At 35.8% G+C, this 18952-nt stretch overlaps 2 protein-coding genes across 3 annotated transcripts in view; one reads left to right on the forward strand and one right to left on the reverse strand.

The window, feature by feature from the left end:
* Window positions 1-2272, reverse strand: part of LOC119786452 (limbic system-associated membrane protein-like) — a 16873-nt gene extending 14601 nt beyond the window's left edge. For both annotated transcript variants that reach the window (XM_038289829.1, XM_038289812.1), the window contains exon 1: window positions 2124-2272. The gene's annotated coding sequence lies outside the window, so the exon portion shown is untranslated. The remainder of the gene's footprint in view (window positions 1-2123) is intronic.
* The window catches only part of hpn (hepsin), a 25943-nt gene extending 7260 nt beyond the window's left edge, over window positions 1-18683 (forward strand). The window contains exons 3-13 of the mRNA XM_038289796.1: window positions 10663-10770; window positions 10909-10950; window positions 11131-11260; window positions 12451-12570; window positions 12725-12765; window positions 12976-13141; window positions 13273-13463; window positions 16279-16374; window positions 16599-16741; window positions 16858-17022; window positions 17598-18683. Of these exons, the coding sequence (XP_038145724.1) occupies window positions 10663-10770; window positions 10909-10950; window positions 11131-11260; window positions 12451-12570; window positions 12725-12765; window positions 12976-13141; window positions 13273-13463; window positions 16279-16374; window positions 16599-16741; window positions 16858-17022; window positions 17598-17642 (1247 nt within the window). The 3' untranslated portion in view covers window positions 17643-18683. The remainder of the gene's footprint in view (window positions 1-10662; window positions 10771-10908; window positions 10951-11130; window positions 11261-12450; window positions 12571-12724; window positions 12766-12975; window positions 13142-13272; window positions 13464-16278; window positions 16375-16598; window positions 16742-16857; window positions 17023-17597) is intronic.
* The last annotated feature ends 269 nt before the right edge of the window (window positions 18684-18952 follow it).

Genomic DNA, 18952 nt, shown 5'->3' on the forward strand with positions numbered 1-18952 from the left:
TTTAAGGACAGATTCTAATATATCTGTAGTGTTGGGGACTATAAATCTGGTACGATGCAGCTGTTGAAGCTCCTCGAAAATGTTATTAACCCCTTAAAACAGCAGTTAAAAGTTTGTTATTCACTGTTTTCATGCTTTGTGTGTCAACTCTCACAGTTGCTAGGCGATAGAGTGAACGGTGATAAAAGCCATGGAAGGTTGGACCTGTTTGAATCCACAGCCCGAAGAATCTAGTCCAGGTAGACCAGGTCCTTGGAGGATGCAGCCTTTGAAATCGAACACACCCTATCTCTCTTTCTCTGTGCTGCTTTTTACCCATTGCTGTCTCTGTCTATTACTAATAACTGCCCTTTGCATCCATGTATCAGGCTATCATTAGTGGTAGCCACCACCCTGAAACACAATGGCTTAATAGATAAATATAGTTTAATGAAGCCTCCAGACAGATAATTTGCTCCAATTAAATAAAAATGTATTCTTTGTAATAGCAAGATTTAATAGATGTTTTAAATACTTATATATAAGGTGGATAAAAGAAGGCTGAGAATGAGAAAATGCAAAGTCTGACAAAATTGGATGAAAACAGAAGAATTCTGCTCACAGCTGCAGCCTGTTGAATGCAATGATGGAGAAGGATTACGCAGTGTTTGTAAAAAAAAAAAAAAAAAGGTTGGTAAGTTAGGGGTCAAAGCTTGAGGGGGTTTGGTTCTCAGAATCCCTCTAAGAAAAGAACTACTGACATGTGTAGAATAAACCAAAACCAGGTGCAGGGTCTGCTTTGCTGAAGAAAGACAGAAAAGAGGTGATGCAATTCATAGAGAAATGAGTTTGAAGAATTGAAAAATAAGGAAGGAAACCTTGGTGATGGTATGTGTCAGTCTTTAGTATCATGCTGATCAACTAGCTGAGCAGGTTGCAAACAAATCTACCACATTTATGGTTTAAATGATAACATCAATATCAAAAAACACAAGATGAAAAATGTCCCAACTTGAATCTAAAGGGAGCCAACTAAACATTCATCCTCTTTTGTAGAAAATAAAAATCCTTTGTTACTGATCTACTGTGTTCTGTAACATTTAACACTTAAATTGAATTTACCCTTTTGTTCTGAATTAATGAAAAAAAGAGTTCTATCTTTAGCTGATCTCTCATCTTTGCTCACATCCGTTTCAGTTTTTGTCACACTGATGACGGCGGGATTGCATGTAGAGCACAGTGTTCAGGCGCTTTAGTGATACAGAAAACTGTTACTTTGAAAGAACAGCTCACTTTAGGGTTTTACTAGAGCAGGATTAACAACATGCTCAAAGCTCTTCTTCCTTCCGTTCTTTTGTTCTTTTTTAGGTATATTTCTGTTTTCACTTTGGGTGCAGATGAACCCGCCTGTGGTCTGACATCTGCTCAAACCCACAGGTCTGCCAGGGTGTTTGGAGACGCCTCTGCACCATTTGGAGACTTGAGGAGTTTTAAAAACGATTTAAAACGGTTTTCATTAGAGGGGTCGGTCTCACTGGTTTGATTTAAGTTGCTTTTTTTTTTTTCTTTCTGGTATCACCATTGAAAAATAGTTTGTTTGCTCTGTCATATGACATTAGTCTACAGCTACTGCAGAAAATGACTTCACAAAAGCTCGCTTCAAAGATCTTGGAAATAATCCTTTAAATATCTCAGCACATTCGTTTAATCTGTGGATCAAACTAGGAAGAGATGTGTGTTTACAGGAACTAAAATCCTCATGAAGTATTAGTAATTACACTGTAGTACACTTCAGATATTATTTTTTCCATATCACATCCCCACTTTTGTAACTATGAGAATTTCATCTTAGTCCAGGACTATCAGCATCGACTTATACCAAAGTTGGAAAGTAAAGGGAACAGAAATGCGTGCATTACCTAGGTATTTTAAATATTATTTTAAATACATTGTGGTTTTCTTACTCTAGAAGAGTTCAGTGTTATGGATGCTGTGGACTGAAAAGTAAAACAGCTGAAAAAGCAGGAGGCACCTCCAATTAGATAAACAAAAAATGTCCTGATAGTTATCAGGTGACTGGACTACATTTACCATTAAGCTGTTCTTCCTGCACATATCAACAGCATTCACATATTATAGCTTACCTTTAATTAGGATTGAAATAGATGTTTTTTCCCATCCAGTCTTCTCTGTCCTCATGTTCGTGCTGTGACTGAGTTTTGGTTTCTGAGCTTTGGTTTTCTTAGCTTCTGCTGCTCGTCTGAGGGGAGTAAACCATGGGTGCTCTGAATCATGTGTGTATAATTAGAGGAAACATAGTCTAACTTAGGAGGGGCATATGCTGCCTGGATTATTTTTGGTTTCTTCTGAGCTGAGATGAAATGGGTGGGCATATTTTGAGTTAATCTGTGTTTACATCTTTCAAGATCTACTTATTCATCACATGGGTGTGAGCGATCAGGCAAACCCAGATGTGCACAGTAGCACTCAGGCATATGGTTGTGTTTATATTTACTTTGTTCCTTGACAACCACAGCATGAATTACTCAGAGTTTCTGCTATGTCTTGATGTTGTTATGTGGTAGGTCTTTGCTTAATCCCAGTATTGAACACCAGGCTCTGTCTGACTATTCTCCCTTATGTCTGACTATTTGAGACTGGCTTAGAAATCTATTCATTGTTAAGTTCCTCGAACTGTAATTTAAACTATCAATATTCTTTGAAATTCTGCTTGGACTTAAAAAAAAAATCAACCCCAACTGAGAGAGATTTCAGATCTGTGACAATAACTTTCAACTGATAAACCTGTTTTCTAACATTATAGAAAGATTAGATAATTCAACTGGACCTTATATTTCTATTAGAACAATCCTAAAAGTGAACTTTTTGACTCCAATTATTTGTAACATGGTTGTGTTAGTTTGTATTAAAATATGTCTACATAAATAAAAAGTCTGTTGATCTTGTACATAACTCAGTAAGTCGGAAGAAATAATGAATTACTCATTCCACTGAACATTTTTCATAACTTATAAAAATATCAAATACTTTTTTTTACTAATAATTGAACTTTATTGATCTCACATTGGAGAAATGTACCTCTGCATTTAATCCATCCCCTTGGGGAGCAGTGGGCTGCCATTGTGGGGCGCCTGGTGAGGAGTGGGTGGTTAAGGGTCTTGCTCAGAGACCAAGAGTGGCGGTCTGTGGGAGCGGGGCTCAAACTCAGTACCTCAGGATTCCAAGCTCTATGCCCTAACCGCCTTTTGAATACCACTCATGACTCAGATTTATTGCATTGAATCAAGGATTATATTTATTATAAATCCTACCAAAGTTACTTAAAAGAAAAGAAAAAAAGACACCAACTTTAAAAATTTTGATAATATAAAATAATTTAGAGGATTTCTTAGAATAAAAAAAAAAAAAAACACTTTCAGCTTCTTAAGATTTCAGAAAGTAGAGGATCGCAAACTGGATGCAATCCAAATCACTTATTTTTAAACAAAAGTTAGTTGGTTTAGTGTCAGAGTCTGATAATGGCATGGGAAGCTTAAACAGCGATTAAACCAAACTACGAGTTGGCCTAATCAGCCCAAGTCATGAAAGATGACAGAAATAACTTCTATCTTCTGCCTGCATGAGTCATCCACAGCTCATGGCAAAAGCAAATAACTTCAGTTCAGTCCATGACAACAAATGCATTGGAAGAAAAACAGCAGATTCTAAAAAAAAAAAAAAAAACTATAAATGCAAAAAGTGCACCTAAAACCTTTTTTGATCACATACAGGTGTGGTGCTCAGACTCAATCTTCAAGGGCTCCGGTTTGAGCATCTCTATGATATATATTTTATATTTATGAATCTGTTCACTCAGTAATTCACTTGTTTTTGGATCAAATTTCAGTCTATTTCCAAAATTAGTAGGTAAAATTCATAGTATTTTCTTTTCTGTTCAAATGAACATTTAACCCAGGCTCAGGAGAAGGGCCTATGCTCGACCTCTGCTCATACAATTACATGCATTGTGTGCATGTTGGCATGCTTTCAATTTTGCACTTAAAAAAAACTGTAAATCATGACAAATTGTTATTATATAAATATTTACAGTTTGTTTATTTGCCTTATCACTATAATGTATGAAAATTACTATGGGGGACGCATGGGGGAGTAGCTTGGAGCCTGGTAGGAAGAACATTCTGCCTGGGGTCTTTCTGCATGGAGTTTGCATGTTTGCATGGATGGATTCCCCCCGGGTACTCCATCTTCCTCCCATAGTCCTAAAAACATGACTGTTAGGTTCATTTGTGCCCCTAAATTGCCTTCAGGTTTGTGTGGATTCTTCTGTGTTGCCCAGCGATGCACTGCATCCCATAGACTGCTGGAGAGTTGCTGATTAAAAAAGAACCTATTTTGACTAGTGAGCAATTGGAATGCATATATTGTACTTTCCAGAATGTACATCGTCTGTTATCTGTTTTCATACAATGAAACAATAAGTCACAACAGAGGACTTACCTTATCTTAAAAAAAAAAAAAAAGTTTCTTGTCTATTTCTGAGTAATTTGACTTTTGGTTTATGTTTGTTTTGTGTTAAGCTAAAGGCCAACTCCTGGTTTCTGCCAATAATCATGACACCTTTATATGAGATGTCCTCATATAAAGGTAGACATAACAGATTTCTTGATCTGTCTGACTGGAACGACTTTAGTGTGAGAGACAAAATAGCAGGAGATATAAAGCTGAGAGAATATGAGGAGCTGGTACAGTAGGTGGTTTTTCCTTCCTGTTGGAATTACTATGGTTGGGCTGAACTGTGGAGGTAAGGTTGTGGTATTTCCATCCAAACAGAATATCAACTACAGCCCTGGAACGTCCTGCTGATAATATGTGTAATGAGTCACTATCATTGATTAAATACACACCGTGCTCCCTTCCGCTTTACTTGATATCATACCTCTTTCCTGCCCTCTCCTCTCTGTTAATCATAGTTTTATGCTGTTATTATGTTGAATTATTGTTTGGGTAGAGGACAGGTACAGAGAGTAGAAAAAGGAGACCAAAGAAAAGAGAGAAATGGAGGCATGTGGAGAAGGTAACAGGGTCAGGCAATTATGTAAGATTTGGGGTAAAGGTTTAGATTTAACCAAGACGGTGCCTTAGTTTATAGATAACAAGCAGAATTAGAGAATTATTTTTTAATGTCAAACTGTGTGTTTCAGCAAAGTACTGCAAAGTTTACTTACTTCTATTAAAAACCCAAAGACATTCTCTTACATTATGATCCATAATGCAGAAAACTTGGGGGAAAAAATGCTTATTGCTGTCTAGGGTTGTCACGATACTAAATTTTTCAACTCAATACCGATACTAAGGAAAATATACGATACTCGATACCATTTTCGATACCACAAGGATAAAATTTCCAAATTTTAACAGAAATATTTTGATTAATAATTAAAATACAATAAATAAATAAATACAATAAACAATAAGAACAACATTTTGAGGTTGTTTGCTGTGCACTGTATTTAGCAAGCTTGATAAAAAACTTACAAAATTAAAATTAAGTTTTCCTTACTTGGCTATGCTTTACACACATAACAATGACACTAGCCAAACCGGTTAAGAAACAGAAAATAATTTTCAGCAGCTGCACCTGTTACAAAAAAAGTCTGAAACTGAAAAGTGCACAGAATATTTCAATCACACAGTGTTCTGAAAGTGCATTTTCCTCTATTCTGCACTTTAGATGAATGACTGTTTAGGTGCCACTGGTACTCGATACTTTTGAAAATGAGTATTGTATCCGGATACAGCGTTTCAGTATCGATACTTTTTTGAGTATCGATACTTTTGACAACCCTATTGCTGTCTTTCCAAGCTTGTCTGGTCCAAATTTTTAGCAAACTATCTCAAAATTACATTCAATAATTAAATTAGATCAATTCAGCTCACATAGAATAATATGTTTGAACTTTGTTGCTTCTGTTAAGACCTTAACATGAGTGGACATATAAAGCAGTGTTTCTCATGACAAAATAAAAATACAATCGAAGAGTTTTAGAGAAATGTTGAGTTTATAAGGTAACACTCACAGACACCCTTCGCAAGGAGGGTTACCCACAACAGCCCACTGCAAAAGAAGCCGTCTGTTCTTAAGGTCCATGTATATTAACTGAAGGTTTAGTGGAAGGAAGACATATGGCAGAAATATGTATCTGAGCAACATAGACAACAGAAGCCTGAATGCAACAACTGCTGAATTTACTATGATAACAATGATCAAATCAAAGCTATGTTGTTTTTTGTTTTTTTTTAAATATATTGTCATTTTTCCTTTGCACTGACCTCAAATATGTAGATGTTTCCTTGTGTTAATGGCCTTGAAAGTAGGGATGCAGGATATAATCGGCCCCCTATCGGTATCGGCCTTAAAACTGAATATCGGACATCGGCCACCCCACCGATATTTAACCCGATATTGGATCAGCTTCTGAGTTTAAAAAAGTCAAAAAAAAAAAAATACTACTTGTTCTTCTTCCTCAAAAACTTATTTTTTACAGACTTAATAACTTCACCATAATAACATTAAAATATCACAATATCTTCATATGCTGATATATTGCCATTTAAAAATACCATATCAATCTCTTTTACTAATGAAATATTGCTTTATGTCATCGTTATGCTACGAAATCCCCCGAAAATTCACAAAATTTTGCCATATTTTTATATGTTGATATATTGACGCGGTATCAATCTATTTTACTAACAAAATCTCACAAGAATTTGCAAAATATCACAAGAGTTTGTAACAGAACGATGAAATTTCACGAGATTTTGAAAGTAAAATAGATCGATTCCGCGCTTTTAAAAATCTATTTGATATCAGCATATGAAAATATATTTGAGTATATTATTTTTCAAAGTGTCAGAAATGGATAACAAAACTGCTATTTTCAATGACTACTTATTTTTGTCCAGCTTTAACATCAGTACCGATATCGGTTATCGGCTACATGAGTTTCAAAATATCGGCATATCGGATATCGGCCAAAATCCCAATATCGTGCATCCCTACTTGAAAGTGTTCTTATACTGAGTCCATTGTAGCACGACACTACAGTGCTTACTTCTACTCTCATGCATCTACATACAGTTTTCTCCTTTTTAATTTCTGTGCTGCAGCAAATCCTTTTTATGTATATTACCACCACTTAAAGGGCTGTAGAAAGTCAGTGTCGTTTATAAGTAATGTGACCAAAATTTTGTTTCTCTGGGATTGTGATTTGTTAAACTGTGATTATTTTGCAACTACAATTAATTGCCCAGTCCCACTGTTAAGCCAGTCCTGAACTAGAGACCAATCATGTCTCAGGCCAGTACTGGTTGCTGAACTTTAGAACTCATACAATCCTGACTTTGGCATTCATACTATAAAGCTGATAGCAGGTGCAAATGTGGCACTGAATGCTCTATTTAGGCAAATAGGGATTTCTCCAGTGCTATGGAGTTGGTATTATTCTAGATTTCTAGATTCTAATCTAGATATTCCTTTTAATAGATCAAAAGGATTTTTCTTGTCCTAAACTAAGGGATAAAACCAAATGTTTTTTGATAGTTAATGCAGTATATCCCAAATAAAAAAATCAGTAAGACATTCTAACATTGCTTGGAGAAAGCAATGAGTAAAAAGGCAGAAAAAGATGATGTTTTAGCCTCGGAGGAAAACAATGTAGCATGCAAGCATAAAAACTACAGCAGGGCTGCAGATCACTGAAATCATAGGGACATAATTTCCGGATTTAGCATGAAAACAAACATGAATGTATAACTCTGAGAGGAGAAGTAATAAAGAACATCTTACTCAAAATACTGCTGTATGCAAATGCGTCTCTGCAGATTAGAAAAGAAGGTGTGTATTACCCTATACATTCATAAAGGGTAACTGATTGTGTAATTATGTACTGCTAGTGTTAGAAAATACATGCAGAATACAACTCCTGATTCTGAAGCAAAAAAACCCAACAAAAAACAAAGAAGTTTAAATCTTGACAAAGCCACCATACATAAAACTCGACAGCAGAGAGTTACCTCTGCTGTCGCAGAGATAGAATTTCCCTGGTGGAAATCTAAACATTAGCCATTGTATGCAGAGTGGCATGTCCTCCCTGAACTTGTGCTGCTTTTCTCTTGGCAAAGGCTTTTATGCACAGTTTCAAACCATGCATCCTAGTTTAACTTGAGGCTTTAAAATGGGTAAGAGAAAGTGTGCTCATGTTTTGATGTCAGATAATGGTCCATTACTCCCAATTCATCTGTAACTTGAGAAACTTTTTATTTTTCCAAAGTGAGAATATTTTGCTGGTCCTCACTTTTTTTGGGTTTTTTTTTGCAACTGATTAGGTTTAGGTGAGTTTAGGTCAGGGTGAGGTACTGGTAATTGTTAGGTTTTAGGTTTAGTGTTATCATCACGGTTAGGGCTTAGAAAGGGTTGAAAATACCTAAAAAGTCCCTGCTGAATTTAGCACAATGAGTGTGTTTGTAGTCTGTAGGTGGGGTGCCACCCTCTAAACCAACTTTGGGCACATGAACATTTTTCTGCAACACTGAGTAAAACATAAATTACCCTAAAAGCTACATTTAGAGCAACACTTTGTATTAGCTTCATTTGATAAACATAAAATGATTTTTCAGTACTTGTCGTTTAGAAATGCTCGGTGTTTGCTGCTCTAGCTTCAGAGGGTCAGATCCATTGATGATCCATTGATGGATGGGTGTGGCTATGCTGAGCTATCTGATTTGCTCTCAGGCTGTGCTCATAGGTGTTACCGCAGGCCCAGGATATTGTCTGCTGCGTTACTCTAACCTTGATATTGATGAAGGCCACTGGTTTGTGTAAATAGGAGGTAGTGTGAGGCGGGAATGGACAGCAGCTGACCATTGATGAATGTTAAACTGCATGTAATTTTCTTATTTGCAAAAGAAAAATATATTTTTGTATGTATTTGCATATTTTCTAAAACCATTTTGGTTCTTCAACAGAAAAAGTCTTTAAAAGTGTGAAATATCTACTTGAAGAGTCTGTCAGTAAACAAACCATACTGTAATGTAAAACTCAACTGAACATACTTTTCAGACCCAATAAAGAGCTGAAATGAGCTTGATGAGAAGAATATGGGTATCCAGAGGCACACACTCTCAGGCAGTATGTGCACCTGAGACTGACATGGCACTATATCCTAGTTTTAGGAGTTTGTTCTTGCTTTGAGGGTAAAGGCTTGACTTTGCACTATTGATTAAATCTGCCATTTGTACTCTTCACTTTGTGCCAGTACATGAACTGTCTGCCTCCTCACGTTGGGACAGTCATTGGGGCTGCTTGTGTGCAGATATGGTCTAGTCTAAATTAAACATTAGTCTGACCTTTTATTACTGTTGTGTAAAAAAATGGTTGCTAGGGACTTAGAATCAACATAGTTTAACCTAGATGGATAGATATAACTATTCAGGGATTGAACTTGTTTCCACAGCAGAACTGAAAGTCAGAATATTTAGCAACTGGAAGTGCAACTCTCCGTCTTATAGTACAGGCACTTGTTAGGATTACCAACATTTTCTTTTTCACTGAATAGCCAAAAATAATTTTTTTTAGAAGTTTAAATTCAGATTTACCCTTTAACACTTTGAAAAAGCCCAGAGGATATGTGAAGATGTACACATGCGATATTATGAGACAAAACCTTAGACACATAAATTCTTGTTCTGACATCATGGAAAGAAATTTAACAATCTAGAAAGATTGGGAAATATGGAACCCCACATGCTCACATACTCACTTTTTAAAGACTGATAGTAGAGCCAGATATAAACAGTATAGAAATGTCTATCCATAGTATTTTTCAGAAAGGAGAGGGCCTCTGTGGCTCAGGGTGGAAACCTTTGATGCAAATAGCAAAAGTCCTTGTGAAGATGCTGGCTGAAGCTGGTCAGAGAGCCGGTTTCCACTGAGAAACAAGCTGAAAGGCCACATGGAGGAAAAAAAGACATTACTTCAAAATAAAGCCAGATTATTGTCTGTTTTTGTGGAAATTGTTGTTCTCTGATCAATCTGAATTAAATTTTTGGATCATATTGAAAATATATATTTTTAATAACAATATGATGTTTTCAAGCCTGTAGACATTTTTCTAGCTGTGATGTAAGAAGATGACAACATCATGTTCTCAGTGTGTTTAGGAACTCTTTATCAGAGCAAGAAATGTCTGAATAAATGAGGACACCTGCAAACCGGACCCAGTCATACCATGCCTATCAGGAGGAATGGGTCAAAATTCTGGTTTTGTTGTGTAGCCTCTGAAGGAAAATATGTTGCCTGATTCATCCAGTGTTTTGTGCAATTCTAGATACTTCTAAATTAATTAATTTAAACGTGTGAGTAAAAAAATCATGTTTTGTGGCATTTAAACCAACACAAAGTAACTTTTCATTCATTGTAAAATATTCTTATAACTATTGTGATTATAAGTCGACTTACTGACACTGTTTTGTTTATGCTGCAGATTTGCTGCAGATTTCCATGAAGTTCATGCGGTCTCTGTTAAATCATCATCATCAAAAACAGAATTGTATCTATGGAAAACAAAGATCTGAACTGACTTGTACGTCTGTTGTGTGCAGGGAGCAGGGGCATCTCTCTGACCTGTGTGTTGACCCCATGGCGGCTGATTGGCGTTTTTGCAACCATCATAACCATTGGAGCCATTGGAGCTGCAGTCTGGGTCGTAGGTCAGACTACATAACTTTCATATTTTATGATTCACCACGTTTCTCTAAGTATATCACAATAAATTGCTGTATTTGATTTTCTTTTACACAATTTCTATGCACAGCCTACTGACCTGCTGTTTATTTATATTTCTTTAGTTACCTACTGCACCATGGAGGAGGACACAGGACTCTATGATGGTAAAATAGATTACAGATAATCTAACAAAAATCTGTTTGTCTAATTTTATGCAAATATAACATTTTAGTAAATCCGTCATTATTGTTTACTGTAAAGCTACAGGATATTAATAATTAATCATCTAAAAAATAACCTCTTAAATCTAAAAATGAACACTAAAGTCAACTGTTTCCCTCCAGTTCAGGTAAATTCACCCGACCAACATCTCAGAGTGTTCGACTCTGCTCAGAAGAGGTGGCGTCAGGTGTGCTCCTCCTCAGCCAATGAACTTCTTGCCAGCATCAGTTGTGAGGAGGTTGGATTTGTCAGGTGAGATCATTATTATTGAATCTCTTTTCTTATACATTACAGAAGCCATTTGTCCTGGCAGCTTGATGACCTCCAAACTCATCAATCATTCTGGGTCTTTTGGTTATTAAGGATGCAATCCCACTTTACAGAAATATGTGTTTGTTAACATGCAAAGAACAAAACAGGTGTTTCTCACTTTAAACCTTAAATACACAGACATTTAGATTACATATGCACAGAAATAAGCACAAATGTGAAAAATGATTAACTCACAAACCCATTGCATGTCATTTGTAATGAAAAATAGAGAAAAGTCACATCTTAACATTTCAGCTTTAGATTCTCTGGAAACGATGAAATTCTAATTTTTGGTCTTCAGTATTTTTTTTCTTGATTAATGTCTGAGGGAAGGGGATTTACAATGTCTTTAAAGCTGAACTCAAGACCTAGTAATACCTTAATTTTCAGGTTATTCATTTTCTACTGACAAACTCAAAATCATTTTATTTCCCCTTAATATTTTATATCAGAGACTGACTACTATGTGCCTGATCTGCAAAAGGTTTGTGTTTTAAAACACTTGCAAACTTGTTTGCACATGTAGAGCAGATCTTCAAAGAAGGAGCACAGTATTTTTTTATTTTAATTCAGCAGACAGTGTGCCCTCAGTAGTACTCAGATCATATTCTAATGACCAAACCATGGAAAAGAAGACACTTTATTTATGAGCATAGGATATACGAGTGTAAATATTTACCCATGCAAAGCAATCTTTTAAATCTGAAACTCGACTTCAACCATAGTTTTTATGTTTATTTTTAGTACTTTTGAAAGTCATGTCTGAGGTCATTGTCGCCACAAAGAAAGCTCTGGTACAACAACAGATCATCTAGACAGATTCTGTGGGAATGTAAACATATTTCGACTCAAAATTGGTCAAAAATAACTGAATATGCAAAATTTTTGTGAGTATCAAATTGAATGCATTTTATTTGCAATTTAAAGATCAGGCCCTTTTCTGTTTGAAAGAAAAACTATTGTTTCTTACAATTTAAATTCCTCCGGTAAATCAAGAAATTATTTTATAAAACAAATGTCTGTGGAACATTTCTCTCACTTAATTTAGGTGATCACGAATGGTCCATTTTTAAATCTAATTATTGTATATTTGAGACATAATGCCTAATTAGAGTTTGTGTTTGTTTCAGTTTGGTGAATTACTCAGTCACATCCATGCCAGAAGCCAGTGGTGACGCTGGAGAGTTTTTCTGCGTCAGAAAAGAAGAACTGAGCTATGGAAAGAAAATAAAAGACTCATTGTACCCATGGTAACCAACACCACTGATGTTTATCTCCTAATCTGTTTTCTTCAGTGCCATCTTGGCTATTTACTTTTTATTATTAGTCTGAATCAGTTCTTTGTAAATTCTTAGTAAGATGCATACTCATCTGTATCAGTAATTCTGGTTGTCTTTGTTTTAGTGCCTGTGAGAGCAGGGAAGTTCTTACACTGTTATGCCAAGGTGAGATATCAGGCGTACTCCCATTCTTTGAGGCACACTTAAAATGCTGCTACCTTACACCCTAACCTCCATCTTTGTCTGCAGGCTGCCTTCCAGCTCTTAGAATACCTTGTTTTTCCACATGCTGCTTTTTAAAAAACTTTTTATCCTGCATTGAGTTCCAGAGAAAACATAATTATCTAAGGCTAATTTATTTTCTTTCCTTGGCAGACTGTGGGCGGCGTAGTTTTGCTGCAGACCGTATAGTTGGGGGTGTGGATGCAAGGCAGGGCAGCTGGCCCTGGCAGGTTAGCTTACAATATGATGGGATTCACCAGTGTGGAGGATCCATCATCTCAAATCGCTGGATTGTTTCTGCAGCTCACTGCTTCCCAGAGTAAGTGAGGCAACAATTGTTGATTTTAAGGATTGGTAAAACATTGATTCACCAAAAAGTGTATAAGAATGTAAAATAAAACTTTTTTTTTTAAACTATTCCTTTGTTTCCTTATACCTACTCTACCCAAGGCGCAACCGTTTTATTAACCGATGGCGTGTGCTGCTGGGCTCCATCTACAACAAGCCTGTCAATGCCAACGTGGTGGAGGTGAAGACCATAGTTTACCACAGTAGCTACCTGCCCTTTGTAGACCCCAATATCGATGATAACAGCAGAGACATCGCAGTGTTGGCTCTCACTCAACCACTCACTTTCACTGGTAAGACATTACACAAAGAAAACCAAGTACCTCAGGCCATTACTTTTGGGCATTTTCACTGCATCTCCATGGGTTTAGTGAATGAATGGCATGGAGGGAAAAATGGCAACTCTTGGCTGTTACACCTCCAAACTGCTGATTTTGCATAAACTGGCCTTTTGGTTTGGTTAGAATTACAGATTAAAGAAATTATGTAGTGTAAACCATCCCATATATAAAACAGCCGACCACTACCTAAATGAGAATCTGCCTGACAGAGATATTTATAATAATGAAATCACTATATAATTGTATAAAGAGGGCTACATGTTAGTAAGAAGGTCCAGCTTGTCTACAATGAGTTTGCATGTCCTCTCCTTCCATGTGAGGTTCCTCCCAGGGTTACCCTAACCCTCTGCTTCCCTTCATAACCCTGTATGCATGATATCTACATTGGTCTTTTTAAATTGCCATTGTACGTGAGAATAGTAATAAATAAATGAAGGTTGTAATATACATGTATTTTTGTGTATTTTTACATTTTGCCACATTTTTATTAAATAGAAACTGTTTTTGCTTAAGCAACAGAGTCAAGTATGTGTCCTTTTAAAAGACTACCTCCAGACTTAAGGAGCTGTGAGGATGGAGTTGTCTGCTTCATTCCTGACCTCAGCCCCATTGAACCCTTGCAGAAGCAGCTCGAATGCATTGCTAATGACAGTGACCGACATGATGACACGGGCTGAGATACTGATTAGACAATTAAATAGAACCCTATCCCACAACAGTGTGACCAAGGTGGGGACAAGCTGTTTGGAGATGGCAGAGATGGTTTGAATGGTTTTCATGGACTCAACACAGATACTGTGTGTTCATCCCTTAAATGCATTGTACTTAAAGGTTTGGCTCCATTTAAAGGGGAATAAACTGGCTTTGGATAAGACCTGAAATAATGGACCAACATAAACTTGCTAACTCTGCTGTGCTGCACTTCATTTATGCTGAGGTCTGTGCAGATTACACTACATTATTTGATCTGTAAACAAAGCATTGTTTGTCAATGCAACTACTATAAAAACCAATTATTTTTGAGTGTATGAACAGTACAGTGTACACTTACTGTATGTGCGATCTCTGACATCTAGTGTTCATTATGCAGAACAACAACAACATCTGAACCACAAGACATGGTGAGCTCACTGCAGGGAGAACAAAGCCAGATTACAAACATAAAATAAAAGCATAATATCAGGCTCGCTCTAAAATTATTGTATGTTTATTATTGTTGCGATGAAGCCAGTAATAGATCTTCTGCTGCCGTTAATGACTTTTTCTTTTCTTTTTTTTTACTATAGAAAGTTCTACTAGTTTTGCTTTTCTGTGTTTTTGTGTGCCCTCTCTGTCTTCTCAAACTCCGTGTCTGTTGTTGTTTTTGGCCTCTTACACTGAGCCGGGTTCTACTGTAGGGTCCTTCCTGTTAAAGGGGAGTTTTTTTTTCCGCTGTTGCTTTATCAGTATGTCTGACTGCTGCAAAGTAAACGACACAAAGCAGCTGACTGTCCACTCAAGCTGGAGGGGAGGTTGCTAGAAAATCTTAATATTATAGAAAACAATTATATAAAAAGGCCCTAAAATCAAAAGAAAAAAAATATCCCTCCATTACTTAAAAATTCCGAAAAAAATACTTCCAGACATGATTATTCTAAGAAACCTCTGTCTGATTAACAAGGTGTTACATTCCCTGGCTCCTCCACCTCTGAAAGGATTAATTAAACCTATTAATAATACTCAGAGGATTATACGAGAATCAGCAAGAAGTGATCCTTAAATTCCCCACAGCAGCCCCACCTTCAGCCTAACAGTTCTGTTTAAGGTGGAAACCTATGGAATAGTCTTCCACTTAAATGTTCCATGTATAATAATTTTTAAAATTCAGCTTAAAGAATGGCTATAGCAAAGTCAAATATGTGTACATTAGCTCACACATTACACAATATTGCATATTTCATTGTGTTAGAGTTTTTACGGGTTGCATCAGGTTTGTGAAACTTATGGTGAGATTTTTAATCGTCTCTTGTTGTGACTGTTGTTAGAATTGTAAAATGTGTTGCGCTGCAAATGTGATGTAATAAGTGACCGCTTTTTGAAACCGTGTAACCCTTCCTGTTGGACCATGGAAGAAATTAGTCTTTGGCTACAATCTGCATTTTTACATTCATGTGTTTTTAATGTTTGTCCATTAGCATGCACTGTCCCAGTCAAATAAATAAAAAGATATAAAATAGAAATAAGATATTGGAGGTATTATGATTGGTTTCCTTTGACAGAAAAGTTTGGTTAACTATTTAAAATAATAAAATTGACTGCATTGCATCAACCTTAAAATGTATGTAACTGAATTTAAATCTGTCTGAACGATGTGACTGGGTTGACTATATATCTCTATGTAGTAATTGGAGGTTTTCTGGGTGCCTTGTTATGAATTAGTGCTTTATACTTTTTTTCTCATTACATTATCACTATTGTGAGAGACTAAATGTCTCTCAATAGGTAAATAAAAAGAGGTTTAGGAGCTTATAGAAATAGTCGATCCGTCAATTATTTGACTGTTTTCGTTCTCTTTAGTCCTACCAGGCAGAGCAATTGCATGAGTTTTTAAATATATACTCCATTAAAACATTTTGTACAATGATTCCCAATTTCATTAACTTAAATCAAAGAAAACTCAGATAATATTATCAAACTTTTAATAGACTGTAACATAAGGTAAAAGTTTAGTAACCTGCTGTGTTACATCCTTATTTCAGCTGTATTAATGAATGTTTCCTAATCATAGAGTACATCCAGCCTGTCTGTCTGCCAGCATATGGACAACGGCTGATAGATGGACAGATGGGAACAGTGACTGGCTGGGGAAACGTTGGATACTATGGTAGGTCTGAATTCCTAAAATGCTGAGTTTTTTATTTTTGCTAAGGACGGTAATCAGATATTACTTTTTTGTCTTGCCAATATTTTTTTTTGTATTTAAATACTATATTATGATTTTTAGCTTAAAACATGTCTGTCAACTAGCTGTCTTTAACAAACTAACTGTATTATGACAGTTGATATGTTTTTTTTTCTTGTTAAAGTTGGATTTTCTTTTTCTCACAGGTCATCTGGCAGATGTTCTCCAGGAAGCAAATGTCCCCATCATCAGTGATACTGTCTGTAATGCTCCTGATTACTATGACAACCAGATCACCACCAGCATGTTCTGTGCTGGCTACGAAAAAGGAGGCATTGATGCCTGCCAGGTGAGAAGTCTATGTGTTTAAGTCCAATGTGTTAATCCTGGGTTATTTTATTTTAAAATCTTTGTTAGTCTTAGTTTTGTTCTGTTATATTTATAACGTAATCTGTGTGGTCTTAGGGAGACAGTGGGGGTCCTTTTGTGGCAGCGGACTGCCTGTCTAAAACCAGCCGCTATCGTCTGCTCGGGGTGGTAAGCTGGGGAACAGGCTGCGCCATGGCCAAAAAACCAGGGGTCTACACTAGAGTTTCACGATTTCTGCCTTGGATATCCACAGCCATGAGAGTAAGAGTGTAGATATAGATATATACAGTTGTGCTTGAAAGTTTACATACCCTCCCATTAAAGACAGATATAAATATGTATATTTTTTGATAAATATGTATAATTAATAAATTAAATAAGTAAACAAGCCTGATGGAGTTCTTGAACTAATATTATGTTGACTAACACTTTGAGGCAATCACTGAAATCAGGTGTTTTCTATAATGTTCAGTAAATGTTTATTCAGACTTCTGCAACTGTTGACAGGTATGTTGGTTCACTGTTCATGAGCAAGGTTACTCTAATTTGTCTGGGACTGTTTATTTTAGAATTATAAAAAACTAAAAAAATAAATCAATACTTTTTTTTTTTACCGAAATATCATTTATTACATTTTTGGAGTTTATTTATTTATAGTTTTTCAGTTTTTAATATTTAGAATCCTTCTTTAATCATTCTTGATTATCATTCTCTTTCATATGAGGGTATATAACCTTTCAAGCATATATATATATATATATATATATATATATATATATGTACAATATTAGACTTCTTTTGCCTGACTAAACATTTCTGCTCTGTTTTTTCTGCAGAACTATCACAACTCGCCTGGTGTCCATAAATTGGCTCGACCATGAGATTCCCGCATCCATCTTTCTGCTTTGTCTACTTTTGGATGAGAATTCGAACAATCTTGCTCGATTATACTGTGACCCCTGTGACAGGGAAGTGAAACTATGACTGTGGCCTTTTATCGTCGTTCTGGACTCTTTATGCATCACTGAAGGTAAACCAGTACTATGTAGGGACTGTTTAATCTGTGTTTTTATAACATGATGAAACACAGAAGCAGCAATGTATAGATAATCTCAAAATCACAAAACTGAATTTTTGATTTTAAATCAAATGTTTGCGCTCCTCTAGTATCTGTGAATTAGAGATTAAACTTGAAGTAGAGATAACTGACATCAGAGTTTAATGGTATTTTACTGCACATTTAAAGCTCAATGTGGGAACTCTGAAAGCAAACCTGATCCTCTGAAATGCTGTCCTCCTGGACACTCGTACAACTCTTTGCATGAGTCTCTATATTAGTGCAGGAATTCCTGCTGCCGGTGCTTAAAGTAGAAATGCCAAGTCCACATAAACACTACATATTAGCTAACTCAAGCTAAAAAAAATACATGCAAAAAACGAGAAACCTAAAAATGTAATGAAATGCTTAATCACTTTTGTTTGTTTATACTGCACCATTGTGAAAACGGCAGTTTTCTTTACTTTCCACTTGTACTTATGTGATATGCACCTTCTCTTTTGTCTTTTATAATGTATTTTCTAATAAAACCTCCACACAACAAGCAGTATGCCTATAATAGTTTATATGGAATTGCACAAGCTGCTGAAGATGAAGTTCCCAATCAGTGTTTTCTTGTATATAGATATTAGTTGGTTTGAGTCCCTTATTTTTTAAATTCAGTTTTTTTTTTTTTGTATTTTAAAAGGACCATATGTGACTGAACACAAAACGATCAAGTGAAACAAAATCAATATTGATTAAAATACTTTGTCACTGAAGTATGTAAAAATTATCAGATTATTATAAAAAAAAATGACTTTTTCTACTCGTGATTTTTGTTGAGTTACATAAGTAATAAAGTACCAGCATGTGTATGTTTGAATGTATTGAATGTATGTAAGTATGGATACTGATAATCCTATTCCCAGGTATGTCATATTAAACTTGAACCCCAAAACAAAAAATTATTACATTTTCCAAAATAAAAATACACATTACAATAATGTTGAAACTTTTCTGAAAAAAATACAAATTGTGAAACAATTATGTGAAAAACAATGCAGTTATTGTTATGTATGTATGCTGAGAGGATAATGTAAACAAAAGTGGGTTTTTACCATAAATTATCTTTTTTTTCCCTGAGTGATGAAA

Source organism: Cyprinodon tularosa, unplaced genomic scaffold (assembly GCF_016077235.1).
Source record: "Cyprinodon tularosa strain WSP-4 unplaced genomic scaffold, ASM1607723v1 ctg107, whole genome shotgun sequence".
NCBI classification, from domain to species: Eukaryota; Metazoa; Chordata; class Actinopteri; order Cyprinodontiformes; family Cyprinodontidae; genus Cyprinodon; species Cyprinodon tularosa.